General features: G+C 51.2%; 1 protein-coding gene across 3 annotated transcripts in view; it reads right to left on the bottom strand.

The window, feature by feature from the left end:
- SHMT1 (serine hydroxymethyltransferase 1) overlaps positions 1-14265 on the bottom strand; it is a 62529-nt gene that overhangs the window by 11761 nt on the left and 36503 nt on the right. For 2 of the 3 annotated variants that reach the window (XM_007174152.2, XM_007174150.3), the window contains exons 1-3: positions 9586-9723; positions 3596-3710; positions 2234-2379 (exon numbers count right to left, since the gene is read on the bottom strand). In XM_007174152.2, coding sequence (XP_007174214.2) covers positions 2234-2379; positions 3596-3691 — 242 coding nt within the window. In that variant the 5' untranslated portion in view covers positions 3692-3710; positions 9586-9723. Of the gene's footprint in view, positions 1-2233; positions 2380-3595; positions 3711-9585; positions 9724-14265 lie in introns of those variants that run through there. The other variant, XM_057535780.1, reaches the window with a different exon arrangement.

Here is a 14265-nt window from a genome sequence, read left to right on the forward strand (position 1 = left end):
TGGGAGCTGTGTCAGGAATGGGACAAAGCCCCAGTACCCTTCTACCATACTCTTGGGGGCCACAGAATCGAACACTTTACCTGGGGGGGACTGAACGGCACACATATTACATCTCAATAAAATTGTGATAGAAAATAAAAACCAGAACTTTGTTTTTCAACTTGTATCAGGCAGCCGTTAATGCCAGATCAATACTGTTTTCAAATATTAACCCTGATCACTAATAATGTTCCAAAAGGTTAACTGACATTACTAACAAAACATGAAAATGAAAATGGTTAATAATCACCTCTTAAAAGAGTACTTTACCATGAATAAATGAGTTAATTATCTACACACCTATTTAAGTCGTTAACGACAGTCTTATTTGGTTCAGGGAAGGAACTGAAAACCACAGAACTAGTCTTGCAGCTGAAAGGGGCTTCACGGACTGATCTGGAGGGTGCCTTCCGCCTCACACTCCCTGCTCTGTGACCCAAAGGGCCTGGTCTCCCACAGCTTGCGGGAGAGCAGCCCACGCCAGGGACAGAGCTGTGGAGGGGCAGGATGTCAGGCTGCACCATTTTCCAGGGGAGCAAAGAAGGACGGGATCTGAGGTCACTGCAAGCCTCCCACAGAGGCAGCCGGGAGCTGTGGCAGGAGCCACGTGGCAACAGGGCCCATCGGACTGGAGCAGCCTCCGTCACGTATTCCCCAATTCCTTATCTCAAAAGGGGTGAGCATGCTGACTTTGTGGTCGGGCTGTGGATACCTAAAAATGAGGGCGTGTGACCACGCTTCGCGCTGCTAAAATGCGAGAAAATGAGGCTGGGGGTGAAGAAAGTCAGCGAGTGCTCAGGGAGCGGAAACGCAGCCCCGGCTGCTGTCCCTCCCCACCCCCACTTTCCCCTCCATCCCCTCCTCCCCCAACAGCCCCCGCGCGCCCCGTTCTGTTCTGGGCTAGGGATTCGGTTTTGGCCTGGGATCCAAGCCACGACCTTCAAGTCGACTTGACCCTCCAGAGAGCGATGCCCCTCACTCATGTTGTCACAGGAACAGGGCTGGGGGTGGGGTGGGTACTGCTGTGGCCATGGCGCCCTCAGCCCCGGCAGGAAGCAGCAAGGCTTCCGTACCACACCTCTCTGTACAGAGGCACCGAAGCATTTTCTACAAGGTCAGCTGGAAATGCCGGAACCCCCGGGGCAGCCTGGGGTTTTGGAGTGCGTGTGGTTTTCCAACATCAACAGCCAATTCTCAGACACCAACTAGGTGTCCAGTGATTCCACTAGGTTCCGACACTGACCACCCAGGGTCAGCACGGACCCACGGGCTGAGGGCTCAGGCCCACAAGTCTGCCCCCCACTTCAGACGTCAGAAGAAAGTCCCCGGTCACCAAGCCACCCGCACTGCTGCCCAAGGTGGCTACAAATTCTGGGGTCCTCACAACCCCTTCAGGTTCAATAATTCACTGGAACAACTCGGGACTCAGGAAAGTGTTTTACTTATGATCACTGGTCTATCATGAAGGACTCGCCTTGGGAACAGCTTAATGAAGGAGACGCGTGGGACAAGGTAAGGGAGGTTTGTGACCCACAACCACTGCCCTCTGGCTGCCCGGCCCCGCCCCGCCCCTCCCAGGGGGTTGGGCGTCGGGGGCCAAAAGTGCTGACCCTCTAATCAGTGTAGAATGGCATCTCCACTCCAAGGTGACCCTCCCTTTTCCGTGTCCTTTGGGACACAAGTGTACAAATTTGCAAAAACCTCGTGTTAAATTCTGGAATCACCATCTCTGCCTGATGATGACTGTACTAAAAACCAAAAACGAACATGACCTCTTGTGGTTCTCACGGTGAAAGAGCTGACCGAAATCACTGGGTAGGTAGATCCAGCATTTAAAATGCTGAAACGCTTTCTAGTATGAGAGGTTATTTTCACTTCGGGGTCCCCTTCCTGCTACGGATGCGATTCCCCACACAACCCTCCACTAAGCACTGACATTCCTCTGGAGGTTCAGCCACAGCCGGCAGCTGCCCCTTCGGGCCTGGCTGTTATTCCAGAAAGGCCCCAGGGGGACGGTCCAACGGACCCCGACTATCCTGCCCTGACAGCATTGGTGCTGCCACCCTCGTGAATTGTAAGAGAGGAAACAGAAGGCCCCGCTGTTGAGAACCTGGCTATTTTCTGAAATTTCCACAGTTTTAGACTCCATCCTGATTCACGGCCTCGGAGGCAGGCCTGGATGGCACTCACGTACCTTTGGCCCGGGTACCCCTCGGAGTACTTGTTGTTTAAGCAAGAACCCAGGGCCTCCAGAACAGCCCGGCTGGCAAAGTTCTCTGAGGCGATCAGCTCCAGTCCGACCCTCTGCCGGTTACTCTCCTTCTTAATGATGTTGTAAACCTGACGAGAAGAAAACAGGCGCTGAACACTGGGACGTTTCAGTTGAACGTTTTGCTCTGATCAAAGGCATAACCGAGTAAAGAGAAGAGACACTATTACACACTCATACTTTGCCCTCAGAAGCCAAGCATAACCGGACTAAGGTGATTCCCACAGCACCTAAGGAACAGAGGAAATCTTCCTCAAAGCTTTTAGCACCTGGGAAGGAATTAATAGAAAATGAATTAAGGAAAACAAAACGATGGAAGAGAAGATGATCCTTAAAACACGTATCCCACAGAATTTTAAATTCTATACCATCTTGTTCTTTTCATCCCTACACTTCACCAAGTTTTCCCTCCTGAACCTTGTTGCTTGCTCCCCTTCCTTAAAATAAAAGATGTTTAGGGGGCTTCCCTGGTGGCGCAGTGGTTGAGAATCTGCCTGCCAATGCAGGGGACACGGGTTCGAGCCCTGGTCTGGGAAGATGCCACATGCCGCAGAGCAACTAGGCCCATGAGCCACAATTACTGAGCCTGCGCGTCTGGAGCCTGTGCTCCGCAACTTGAGAGGCCCACGCACCGCGATGAAGAGTGGCCCCCGCATGCCGCAACTAGAGAAAGCCCTCGCACAGAAACGAAGACCTAACACAGCCAAAAACAAATTAATTAATTAATTAATTTTTTTAAAAAAAGAGATGTTTAGATAAATCCACAGAGACAGAAAATAGACCAGTGGTTGCCTAGGGCTGGGAATTTGGGGGGTGGATGGAGGTGACTGCTAATGGGTTTGAGGTTTCTTTTTGGAGGGATTAAAATGTTCTAAAAGTGATCGTGAATACTCTAAAAACCACTGAACTGTGTACTTTAAATGGGTGACTTGTACGGTAAGTGCATTCACTCGTCTCACGTATAAAGCTATTGTAAAAATACGTAAATAAAAGATGCTTCTAGAAATACTCCTCCGAAGGTAAGGAAAAATGTAAGGTCAAATCTCAATGATCGACCGGTCCCCCTTTCCTCGGGAGCAGCCAGCACAGTGCTCTGCACTTCGCAGAAACTCAAATATTTAAATTTACCCTCAAAGGACTTTTAGCCACTCTGCAGCCACTGCCTATAAATCCGCCCTCTTACCCAAACCACAAGGCTGTCCCGAACACGGTTTATTTCTAGTGAGAACTAGAGGTCTGAACAAGGGCCTCCAACATCAGAACATCCAAGAGGACCCGCAGCCTCACCTCCATGTCGTTGTCTTTCAGGGGCTGCGCCAGCATCTTCTCATGCGAGGACCACAAGTTGGCATCCATGGGGGCTCCGTTGACGGGAGTCGCCATCGCGCTGGTTCAGAGTCGCCTAAAAATGGGAAAACTTCCAACATTAAACTCAGTCACAGCTTGGGGCTTCCCTGGTGGCACAGTGGTTAAGAATCCGCCTGCCAATGCAGGGGACACGGGTTCGAGCCCTGGTCCAGGAGGATCCCACATGCCGCAGAGCAACTAAGCCCGTGCACAAGTACTGAGCCTGCGTGCCACAACTACTGAAGCCCGCGCGCCTAGAGCCTGTGCTCCGCAACAAGAGAAGCCACCGCAATGAGAAGCCCGTGCACAGCAACAAAGAGTAGCCCCTGCTCGCCGCAACTAGAGAAAGCCTGTACGCAGCAACGAAGACCCAATGCAGCCCAAAATAAATAATTAAAAAACCCTCAGTCACAGCTCAGTACCACCTGTCAGTTCCCGAGTCGCCAAAGTACTGACACACGTGTTAGCCTTGCCCCCAGAACCACCTGGAGACCACGAGGACTCTGTTGCAGAACCACCATGAGGGACCGCCTGAGACTCCCTGCTGGTCACCGGTTCATCAGGAGATCCGCCCTCCTTGCCTCAAGGCCGAACCAGCCTCGGGGAGCCCGACATCCCCTCTTCACAGCTGAACTTATCCTAGTTGTGGCTTAGCTCTAAGCCAGCTTCCTTGAAGGCAAGGACTGAAGGTTACTTTTTAAAAATCTCCCACAGTACCAGGCACAGCCATACAGGAGTAATATTTGCCAAATAAGCAAGTGAATTGCTGGCTTATGTATTATTCCTTCCATTTTTCAAGCACTGAAAATGAGACTCAGGAAAGTGTCTTAGCCAAGGGCTGCAGAGCCCGCTGGCCCCGGAGGATGGACTCAGACCCCAGCTCACACTCCACGCGCCCAGCGTCCCGCCGCCAGGGCTGCAGGTAAAGCACACGCGCGCTGGCTGGAACCCAGGCCTCCCGTAAGGACCACGGTCAGAGGCACACGCCTGGATTCGGCATCACTGCAGTACAGCCGCCTGGACAGGCGTGTGTCTTAACATACGTTCCCACAAAGAACGAGCATTTGAGCTCAGTGGTATTTCTGCTCAAGTGAGAGCTTAAATATTTACAGGAACTGACCTCCTTTAATCAATAGTTGGCAGCTTTTCAGTGCTCTCCATGAATTAGGTAAGTTTTCACTTCAAATCCTTTCCCTCAACAATTACTTGATGGAGGCCTGCAGCAGCCATGGCATTGGGATTGGGAGCACAGTGGGAACCAAACGGGCCGAACCTCCGAGGCGCTTACCGGGGGAGGCGAGCAGGAAACAGAGCAAGCGCCCTAAATGAAGTGGATAACCGAGCCACGAGGACTAGAGCTGGGGGCGGGCTCCGTCTGGACAGTGGCTGTCGGAGGAGAGGACGCCAGACGGGGCGCTGGGTGTGTCTATATAATATATATAATATGTACATAGGTCTCTGCTCCTAAAAGCCCTGCGATTCCCTGGGTGATGGGAGTATCTTTTGTCCTGATGAGGCGACTCCGGGCGGGCTCCTGGATGGGGACTGGCCACCAGAAAGACCAGGGAAGCTTGGAATTTGCAGCACCCGCACGGCCAGCCCCAACGCCTCCAGAGAGGGGAGGGGGCTGGAAATGGGGTTAATGATCCATGAGGCCTCCAGGAAGAAGCCCCCATTAACATCCCAGTAGCACGGGGTTTGGGGAGCGAACCAGGTGGGTGAACATTCCACACCGAGTGGGTGATGCACCCCAACTCCACGGGGACCCTCCCCGGCCTTGCCACGTGCCTCTCTCTCTCCATCTGGCTGCTCATCTGTGTCCTTTATCACATCCTTTAATAAACCGGCGAACGTTAAGTGTCTCCCTGAGTTCTGTGAGCTGCTCTAGCAAATGCTCCAATCCAGGGGGGTCCTGGGAGCCTCGGATTTGTAGGCAAGCCGGACAGAAGCTGTGGGTCACCTGGGGACCCAATACTTGCAACGGCACCTGAAGTGGGTCGGGGGAGGCTGTCTGCTGGGACGGAACACTTGACCTGTGTTAGTGTCAGAACTGAGTTCAACTGTAAGACACCAGCTGGTGTGGCAGGAGTGCTGGGTAAGGAACCGTCTGGTGTCCGAAGTGCTGTGACTGGTAGTGGCGAGAGTAAAGGGGAGACATAGCAGAAAGAGCACAGTTCTTCCTACACAAGTACAGATAATATAATTTGCTAGACAAATATACCCAGTAAATAAATAGGCTAATAGTTTCCCAGTCACAGGGGTCCTCCTTAATCTCTGGGAGAGCTACTGAAAAGACACCATCAGTAAACTTTAACCAGGAAATCCCTAACTGGGGCTTTTGAAGCAGTCGTTATTTTAACACGAGCACAGCGTGATTAGAAATACGGCCACTCCCACAAACCCAACAGTGAGTGCTGGGCCTTAAATGCCACGAATGCTTCAGCAGCAGAAGCAGCACAGGCCACAGTGCCGGGGCCTCATCCACGTTGTGCCAGCAGTGGAGAGACGTGGGAGCTCTGGGCACCCTGCCCACGGCTCCTCCTAACTCAAGCCCGGCTTCCCACATGCCCTCAGCAGGTGGCAAAGCCACAGAAAAAGCACAAGAGACAAAACAGGCCCTCTGGTCCTAGAATCTCAGAGAAAAGCTTCTTTTAAATACCGACTACTCAAGGTTAAAGAGGATTCAAAGGTGGCAAGCAACACAGAGCAGGTATTTCTCAACCACCAAGTAACTGAAGTCCGTTTGGAGCCCCCTCTCCCCGCCCTCCCCCCGGGACAGTCAGATCTACAACCGTCCCTGAGAGGCACTCAGACGGGCTCTGCTCAGGAAGAAACTGCTCTCTGCTCTCCAGCTGTGGTCTCGCTCGTCTCACTCAGAGTCCGTCACCACCTGTGGCCCTCTGACCTCTCTGCAATCCCTTCTCTTACCCAAGTTGCAAACTCGGAGTCCCAGTTCCTTCTCGACCCCGGGGAGGGCTCTCTGTGCGGCCGGCGCCCCCTCCTAGGCGGGCAGTGCCCCGCTGCTCTCACTGAAACCCCGTGGGGGAGTTTTCCACCGTGTATCCTGTTCCCACTCAGGTCAAGTCATCCCCCAAATGGAGTGCTCAGTCCACACCCAACTTGAGTTCTAATTAAGCTTTTTTTTTTTTAAACCACGGAGAAGCCTGAATTCTTTATTCAAACAATAACTTCAAGGTTCTTTGACTTGTTTCAATTAAATCAATAATATCTATCATAGATATAACCTATTATATCCTGGGGCATTCTAAACTACAGTAAGAAAAGCAAAGATCCTGAATGTGATGGTTAGTTCATGTGCCAGCCTGCCAGGGCTGAGGGACGCCCAGATAGCTGGCAAACAAGTGAGACAAAGATCCTGAGACTGTGCTTTTTTAGATCAGAGCGAAGATCATTTTTAAGTGATACTATATTTAGGGAAGACGTACTTACCATCTATTCTTCGAGTCTGGAGGTTGGCTGGAAAACAGTACACCTTGAACTTCTCTCATCTTTTTTGAACTGTGATATAAGTGCACAGTTCAGTGGCATTAAATACACTCACACTGTCGTGCAGCCATCCCCATCATCGTCTCCAGAACGCTTCCATCTTCCCAAACTGAAACTCTGTCCCCATTAAACATACTCCGTTCCCTTCTCCTCCAGCCTGGGGTAAAAACTATTTTAGTTTCTATCTCTATGAATTTGACTATTTCAGATACGTCATGTGAATGAAATCACACCATATTTCTCCTTTGTGTTTGGCTTATTTCACATAGCATAATGTCATCAAAGTTCACGCATGTTGGAGCATGTGTCAGAATTTCCTTCCTTTTAAAGGCTGGGTAATACTCCATTGTATGGATAGACTATGTTTTGTTTATCCATCCATCCATTGCTGATACCTGGGCTGCTCCCACCTCTTGGTTAACGTGAGTAACACTGCTATGAACACGGGTGGACAAATATCAAGTCCCTGATTTCAATTCTTTTGGGTATAGGCCCAGAAGTGAAATTGCTGGATCATATAGTAATTCTATGTTTAATTCAAAATAAGCTTTTGGTATTTAGGAGCTTTACTTCACTATTTTTAGCCTACAATGGATTCATTCGTTCCTTCAACAAATATTTATTGAGTGACTCCTATATCCCAGGCACTGAGCTAGGCGCTAAGAATACTAGGGTCAGCAAGACAGAGGCCCTGCTTTTATGAAAAGCAGGCTCTAAAAAAGTAAACAAGAAATACACGGGATAACTTCAGGGGGTGATGACTGTTATGAGGGCAATAAATGGGTGGCGGGCTTCTGAAGACCGGCTGTGGAAGGTGCCTGAGCTAAGATCTGAACAGTGGAAAGGAGCCAAGCTTATGAGATGGGGGGAAAGAGCCATCACCAAGAGCAAAGGCCCTACAATGGGAAGAGGTTTCACTTGCTGAGGGGCAGAAATCAGGAACAAAACAGAGACACGGGAGATGAGATCTGAGGGCCCAAAGGCCAGAGCTGGGATGGGAGAACAGATTCTCACCTTGACAGTACATAGCTGACAAGTTAAGTTATTTCCCAATGCACCTGTTTGAGAAATAACTGTCTGAAACTAACAACTAGAGAAACCCAACTGGAGAAAATCCAGGTCCCTTATGGAAGAGCAGGTGGACATCGCACGGGCTGGACCCCTCCCATTCTCCACTTCCCAACGGTGAAGTCCACACCCGGGGGAGCTGTGCTGAACTCACTGCAGAGGCAGCCTGCGGGGTTCAAGCCCCACCCCCACTTCCTAATGTGCAGCCCCAGGTGCTGACACCTGTTTGTCGGTCCCCTCATATATGACTCAGGGACGACAGTTCTGAGTTAGTTGGGAGTTAAATGAGGTACCAGACACAGAGCACTCAGACAGGGCCAGGCAGAGTAACTACTCAAAAATCAGCAGCTACTATTGTTATGAAAGACACCTGGGGATCTTAGAGCCAGGTTACTACCACTCAGTAACCCCAGCTGAGCACCCCAGGAAAACACAACTCACTGCAGCGGTTACTATGTTACACTGTTGGTGCTTCCACTGGAGAAATGTCACTCACCTCTGGCATGATCCTCACCTCAACCCCAGGGAAACAGTCCAAGTACGTGAATTCATTTGCCAAGGTTACCAGCCTCTCCATGCCCCCAGGTCTTCCCTGGGCCTTTGTCACACAAGTGGGACCAGCCAGAAGTCTCCTGAGGGAACTACCATCTGTCCGTGTTCCCTACTTTATAAAGGAGGAAACAGGCTCAGAAGCTAAGTGGCTTATAATAGTGAGAGTCGGAATCAACTCTTTTCCGTAACACTGCACTAAATAAAAGCACAATCGCCCACGTCCACTGCATGTTCCTTCAAGTAAAAAAATTATGAGTCCATAAGAACCTGGTGTTTCCAGTCCGCCAACTCTGCCCGACTGAAGCGCATGTTTGTGTCGGCCTCAGCTGACCAAGGGTCGCTTAACTTCCTGGACCTCGACGCGCAGGGCCCCGGGCCAAGAACCCCACAGGGCAGTGCTTGTCTCCTAGGCCGGGATGAGGGATGGGGAAGCCAGGCGCAGGCCCGCCCCGTATGGCGACCGCACGTGCAGCGGCACCGCGCGGGCTCCGCCATTGTGCAGGCTGCAGGGAGGCTTCCAGGCCCGCCGCCCTCTCCGAGCCTCCCCTTCCCCGCCTGCGAAATGGGCTACAGGACAGCACTCGGCTGCAGCCCCGCCGTGAGGATACTGTGGCGAGGTGACGCGCTGCACCGAAACCTAAAGTGCTCCACGAGCAAGGCGGCCGCCAGCACGGGCAGCGAGCCTTCGCAGCTGCGGCCGAGGCCACCGCCCCCCAACCCGCACGGGTCTCGACCCGGGGCCGCGCGCGCGCACTTCCGCCGGGTCCCTGACCCCAGGCACCAGCAAGGCGCTCCGCACTCACCCGACCCCGCTTCTCGGAGCCGCGGTTAAGTGCAACCTGGTACACCGCGCCCCTCGCTGCGGCCGGCGACACCCGAGTCCTAACCCGCAGTCCCGTGCCCGCCGCCACGTGATCCGCGCGTTAGGCAGGCACCAGAACCTGGCGCGCACTGCCCCGGTCCGGCCCCGCCCCGGGAGCGCCCAATCAGAGCGCGCATCCCGGCGAGCCCCGCCCCCGAGGCGTCCAGTCAGAGTGCGAAACCGGGCGAGCCCCACCCCCCCCCGGAGGCGCCCGCGCTATTGGCTGAAGCGGGCTGGGCCCCGCCCAGCACAGTGGCGAGGTGCCCCTGCTCACCTGGGCCAGGGAGCATGGTGCCATCCGCCCGGGCTGCGGGCCAGAGGCCGGGGATTTCCGAGAAGACGGAGGACGAGGGGTGGATTCTGTTGCTATACTTAACTTTTGCATTGTCCTACTTACGGGTTAGCACAGTGGTCATTTAAATAGGACAAACGTGGGTTCCAACTCCGACACTATTACTCTGCACATACAGAATCCTAGACCAGTCACTTCACTTATTGAATTTCATACTTCTCATCTTTGAATTGGAGATAATTATATCTGCCTGGCAGGGCTGTGGGGAGGACTCATAGACGTATGTAAAACACTTGACATTGTGCCTGACACACAGTAAGGGCTCAATAATATAAACCATTGCTAAGAATTTAAAAACCGAGGGGCTGCACGATATAGGGAAAGAGCTGACAAAGGTTCTCTCCCTGACGGAAGCCGGACTTTTGGACTTTCCTGTTTGTCTCTGTGTTGTCGGATTTAATTAAGCAAGAATCCTGCTAAGGCAGTTTAGACAGAACCCTACCCCCCACGCACCCACCCCCGCCCCATTCTCCATATCTGATTGGATCCTCATCCTCTACGATCCTCGGTGATGTCTGATCACCCAGGCCTGGTCAGTTTAGCCAGAAACATCAAGTTTCTGACATCACATCAGAAACTTGATGTGATGTCAGAAACCCTGACCCCCCTGATGTTTCCTCTTAGTAATTTTCCATCCACCAACCTCACCATGTTCCTTGGCTATAAATTTCCACTGCTCCTGCTGTGTTCAGAGTTGAGCCCAATCTCTATCCCCAACTGCAAGATTCCGTGGCAGTGGTCCCTACACCTACTGAAATAGTCCCCGCCCCCTTGAATAAAATCTGCCTTACTGTGTCATTGAATATTTTTTTCTTTAGCAGCTCCTGATCTTTCAGTTCTCAACGTACCTACAAGACTTTACCTCTTACGATGTCAAGCAATTTCCAAAATGTTGCAACAAACGTGGCTGATGTCACAGTGAATGGATTCAAAGCTGACTCGGAAAAGTCCAGGGAAAGACAATGAGAGAGTAGGGATCCATAACAATTCAGAGAGGAAGCACTGTTATTTCCAGGAGTCATGCACTGCAATGCATATAAAGTTAATCCCTGAACAACTTGGGGGTTGGGGGCCCCAATGCCTGCAAAGTCAAAAATCCACTTACAACTTTAAGATCAGCCCTCTGTGTCCGTGGTTCCACATCCAAGGATTCAACCAACAATGGATCGTGTAGTACTGTAGTAAGTATTTATAGAAAAAAAACCCAAAAAACTCTCATACCAGTCGACCTGCACAGTTCAAACTCATCCTCCTCGAGGATCAACTGTAGTGAGAATGATTTTGTCAAATGCTTTTTTGCCTAGTGACTCCCTTCCTTCCCCTAGTTCCCCTGCCCTCCACACACCCCCCCATCCCCCATGGATTTTTGGAATTTAGAGCATCAAGCAGGAAGTAGATTGTAAAGATAAATACAAATTTAAAATAAAAGGCTTAATTTCCCCAGTTTAAATAAGAGATTTCCCTCCCCTCCATTTTCTTTGAGCATTTACTTTAGAAAACTTGTAAGTGCTTTCTCTTCTTTGAAACAAAGCAGGACCCTGCAGGACCTTCCTGGGAACAGACATCCCCCCCCCACCCCCGTGTCCCCTGCTTCTTATTTGTAGAAAGGCTTTAGCCTCCTAAGCTTTCCCAAGTTCCAAAAAGCAAATTTAATCAGAGAAGTGAGAAAATGCAGAAACAAAGGAAAGCAGTCAAGCAAGATAAAATAATAATTTATCCATAAACAAATTAAGAACCTTTAGTTCCTCCTCAAGGGCTACAGATAACATCCTGAGCTGTATCCTTGAACTGTTTTGCAGAAACTAAAACCCCCACCAGGTGGAAGAAGTTAGCTGCATGCTGCCCACCAGCACGTCGTAGACCCCAGACCGGTTAGAGCCAAAAAATTGATAATTGAGATTCCCAAAACACTACCCTGTTACCTCACCACCAACCAATCAGAAGAATGGTCACGAGCTGATCACACACTCTTGAACCCTCACCCTTAATATCGTCTTTAAAAACCCTCCTGAAAACCATTGGGGCGTTTGGGTCTTTTGAGCATGAGCTGCCATTCTCCTTACTTGGCCCTGCGGTAAATGCTGTACTTTATTTCACCACAACCCTGTGTCAGTAGGTTGGCTTTGCAGTGCATCAGGTGAGCAGATGCAAGTTCAGTTTGGTAACATCTCTTTGAAATGTATATAAATCCTTTTGAAGACTAGATAGGTCTTTTGTCAAATTTATGACCCAGGAATGTCGTTCTCAAGAACCTGGGAGCCATCTCTTTGAAACGGAAATGTGAAGGATCCAGCACAGCTATTTCCAAGTGACTGTGGGTGGGTAGGAGCCTCCTTCTAAGTTGCAAAACTGCCTCCTGTCATAAAGATAGGAGAAGTTTGTTGTTCCTCCTGAGACAGGAATGAAGGAGCAGAGCAAAACCATCAAAAGAATGACACAGCCTTTGAGGATATAATAAAAACTGGTTAGAACCAATTAGGCCCAAGATAGTGGAAGATTCAACTTCCAGTAGACCTTGAGCCTCATTATAAGCTCACTGTAATGCATTAGCATCTAAATGACACACCTCAGGCACCAAGACAGTTCAAAGGCTGACCATAAAAGACCAAAAAGTGGGCAGTGGCCCAATTCCTGGAAATCCCTGCCCCTTCTCCAAAATAATTGGGATAATCCTCCCACTTGTTAGCCTATGAAATTACCCAGCCCAGAGAAACTAAAACTCCACACCCCAGGGCTGCTCTCACCTTCTGAGAGGGACTGCATTCTGCCTGAGGAATGTGTGCGTATCTCTCTAAACAAACTCACTTCTACTTTACTATGGCTCGCCCTTAAATTCTTTCCTGTGTGAAGCCAAGGACCCTCACTTGCTGGTCTGTCCCGTCCCAGGAACTCGCGTGAGACCTGTGACATGACTATTCTCTCACTCCCCCATTCTCCTGCAACAGCTTTTGTGGCGACCACGAAAGGGGCATCAAAGGGCATAGTCTTGATCCACCTACTGAGCTATGGCTCCCCTCTGCGGAGGGTGGCCGGGACTTGTCCCGAGCCCTGAACGTTCAAGTAGCCCTTAGGTGGCGGCTGATGCTGCCTGCGAGATTGGGCAGAGACCAGCTCTCTGGCCCTGAAGGAGCCTGCCGGGCCCAAGGCTTTTCTCCCCTCAATCTCCCTCATTCTCCCTATCACTCTATCTCTTTGGACCCGAGATGATCCACAGAGACCACCACTCGGACTTCCAAATTAAGACCGTGGCAAGCCATTGGCAACTTCATTGGGTGAGTTTCCCGTCTGCGGCTCCTCAAGCCCGATTCCGCCTCCTTACTCGTTCTTCATCTCAGCCTGGTTCCAGAATGCCAGAACTGCATCAGGGGGCCCAAACGGGGCACTACAGGAGCCTCCAGCCAGATCTGTGGCTCGGCCCTCCCTGGGTGCCACTCAGGGCTCATGGCCTCACTGCACCCCTGGTCACACATGGCGGTCTCGGACTTTATCAACCCCTGAGCAGAGGTAGTGGTGGAGCTCCTTTCTCAGTGGGCCTACGGATCTCTGGCCTGGGAAGTGTCCTGGCTGTACACCTTCCCTCCTGTCCCAGATTTCTCTTATATCCTCCTTTTCTCATCCCCTCCTGATTTCTTAGACTGTCTACAGGTCCTGCAGCCTCCTTGCCGGCTTTGCCAGCAGGTGGGGTGTTACCTCTGTTTTACTTCTGTGAAGAGGTGCCCCTCCTCAACAGCACAAAGACCATATCCTGAGGGGAGCTTTTGCCTTGTATTGTTATCACTACAGCTCCAGCCCTACCCTTCAGCTCTATTTGTTTCTCTTTTTCTTTCTCAGAAAGATTTCAGGCGCCCACAGGGACCCCACTGTTGTCTTTGCCAAACAGACCCTTTCTCATGGCCTGACAGCCACAAGCCCAGTTTCCCCTGCTTAATTAAACACCTCTTCTGCCGGGATCCCCTGCCCTGGAGTTGGAGGCCATCATGGATCAAGCCAATTATACTATCTCCGAAACTGCCATCAGGATTTATCTCTGTGACACTCCCTTGAGGGGCTCCACCCACTAGAGTCTCTGGCAGCACACTCCCTTCTTACATTTTTGGGATCTCAGGGACAACAACGAAAGGCAGTTATTGGCCGCAGCCGTCGCCCCTGCACCGCTCAGGGTTACCCTCCCTTGAGAAAGCCCACGGCAGGGACAGGATCCAGGAGGCCTGGATCAGAGCCACGGCCCTGCCAAGAAGGGATCTGTTTGAAGTGCAGCCAGGAAGATGA

The sequence above is a fragment of the Balaenoptera acutorostrata genome, chromosome 20 (genome assembly GCF_949987535.1).
Source record: "Balaenoptera acutorostrata chromosome 20, mBalAcu1.1, whole genome shotgun sequence".
NCBI classification, from domain to species: Eukaryota; Metazoa; Chordata; class Mammalia; order Artiodactyla; family Balaenopteridae; genus Balaenoptera; species Balaenoptera acutorostrata.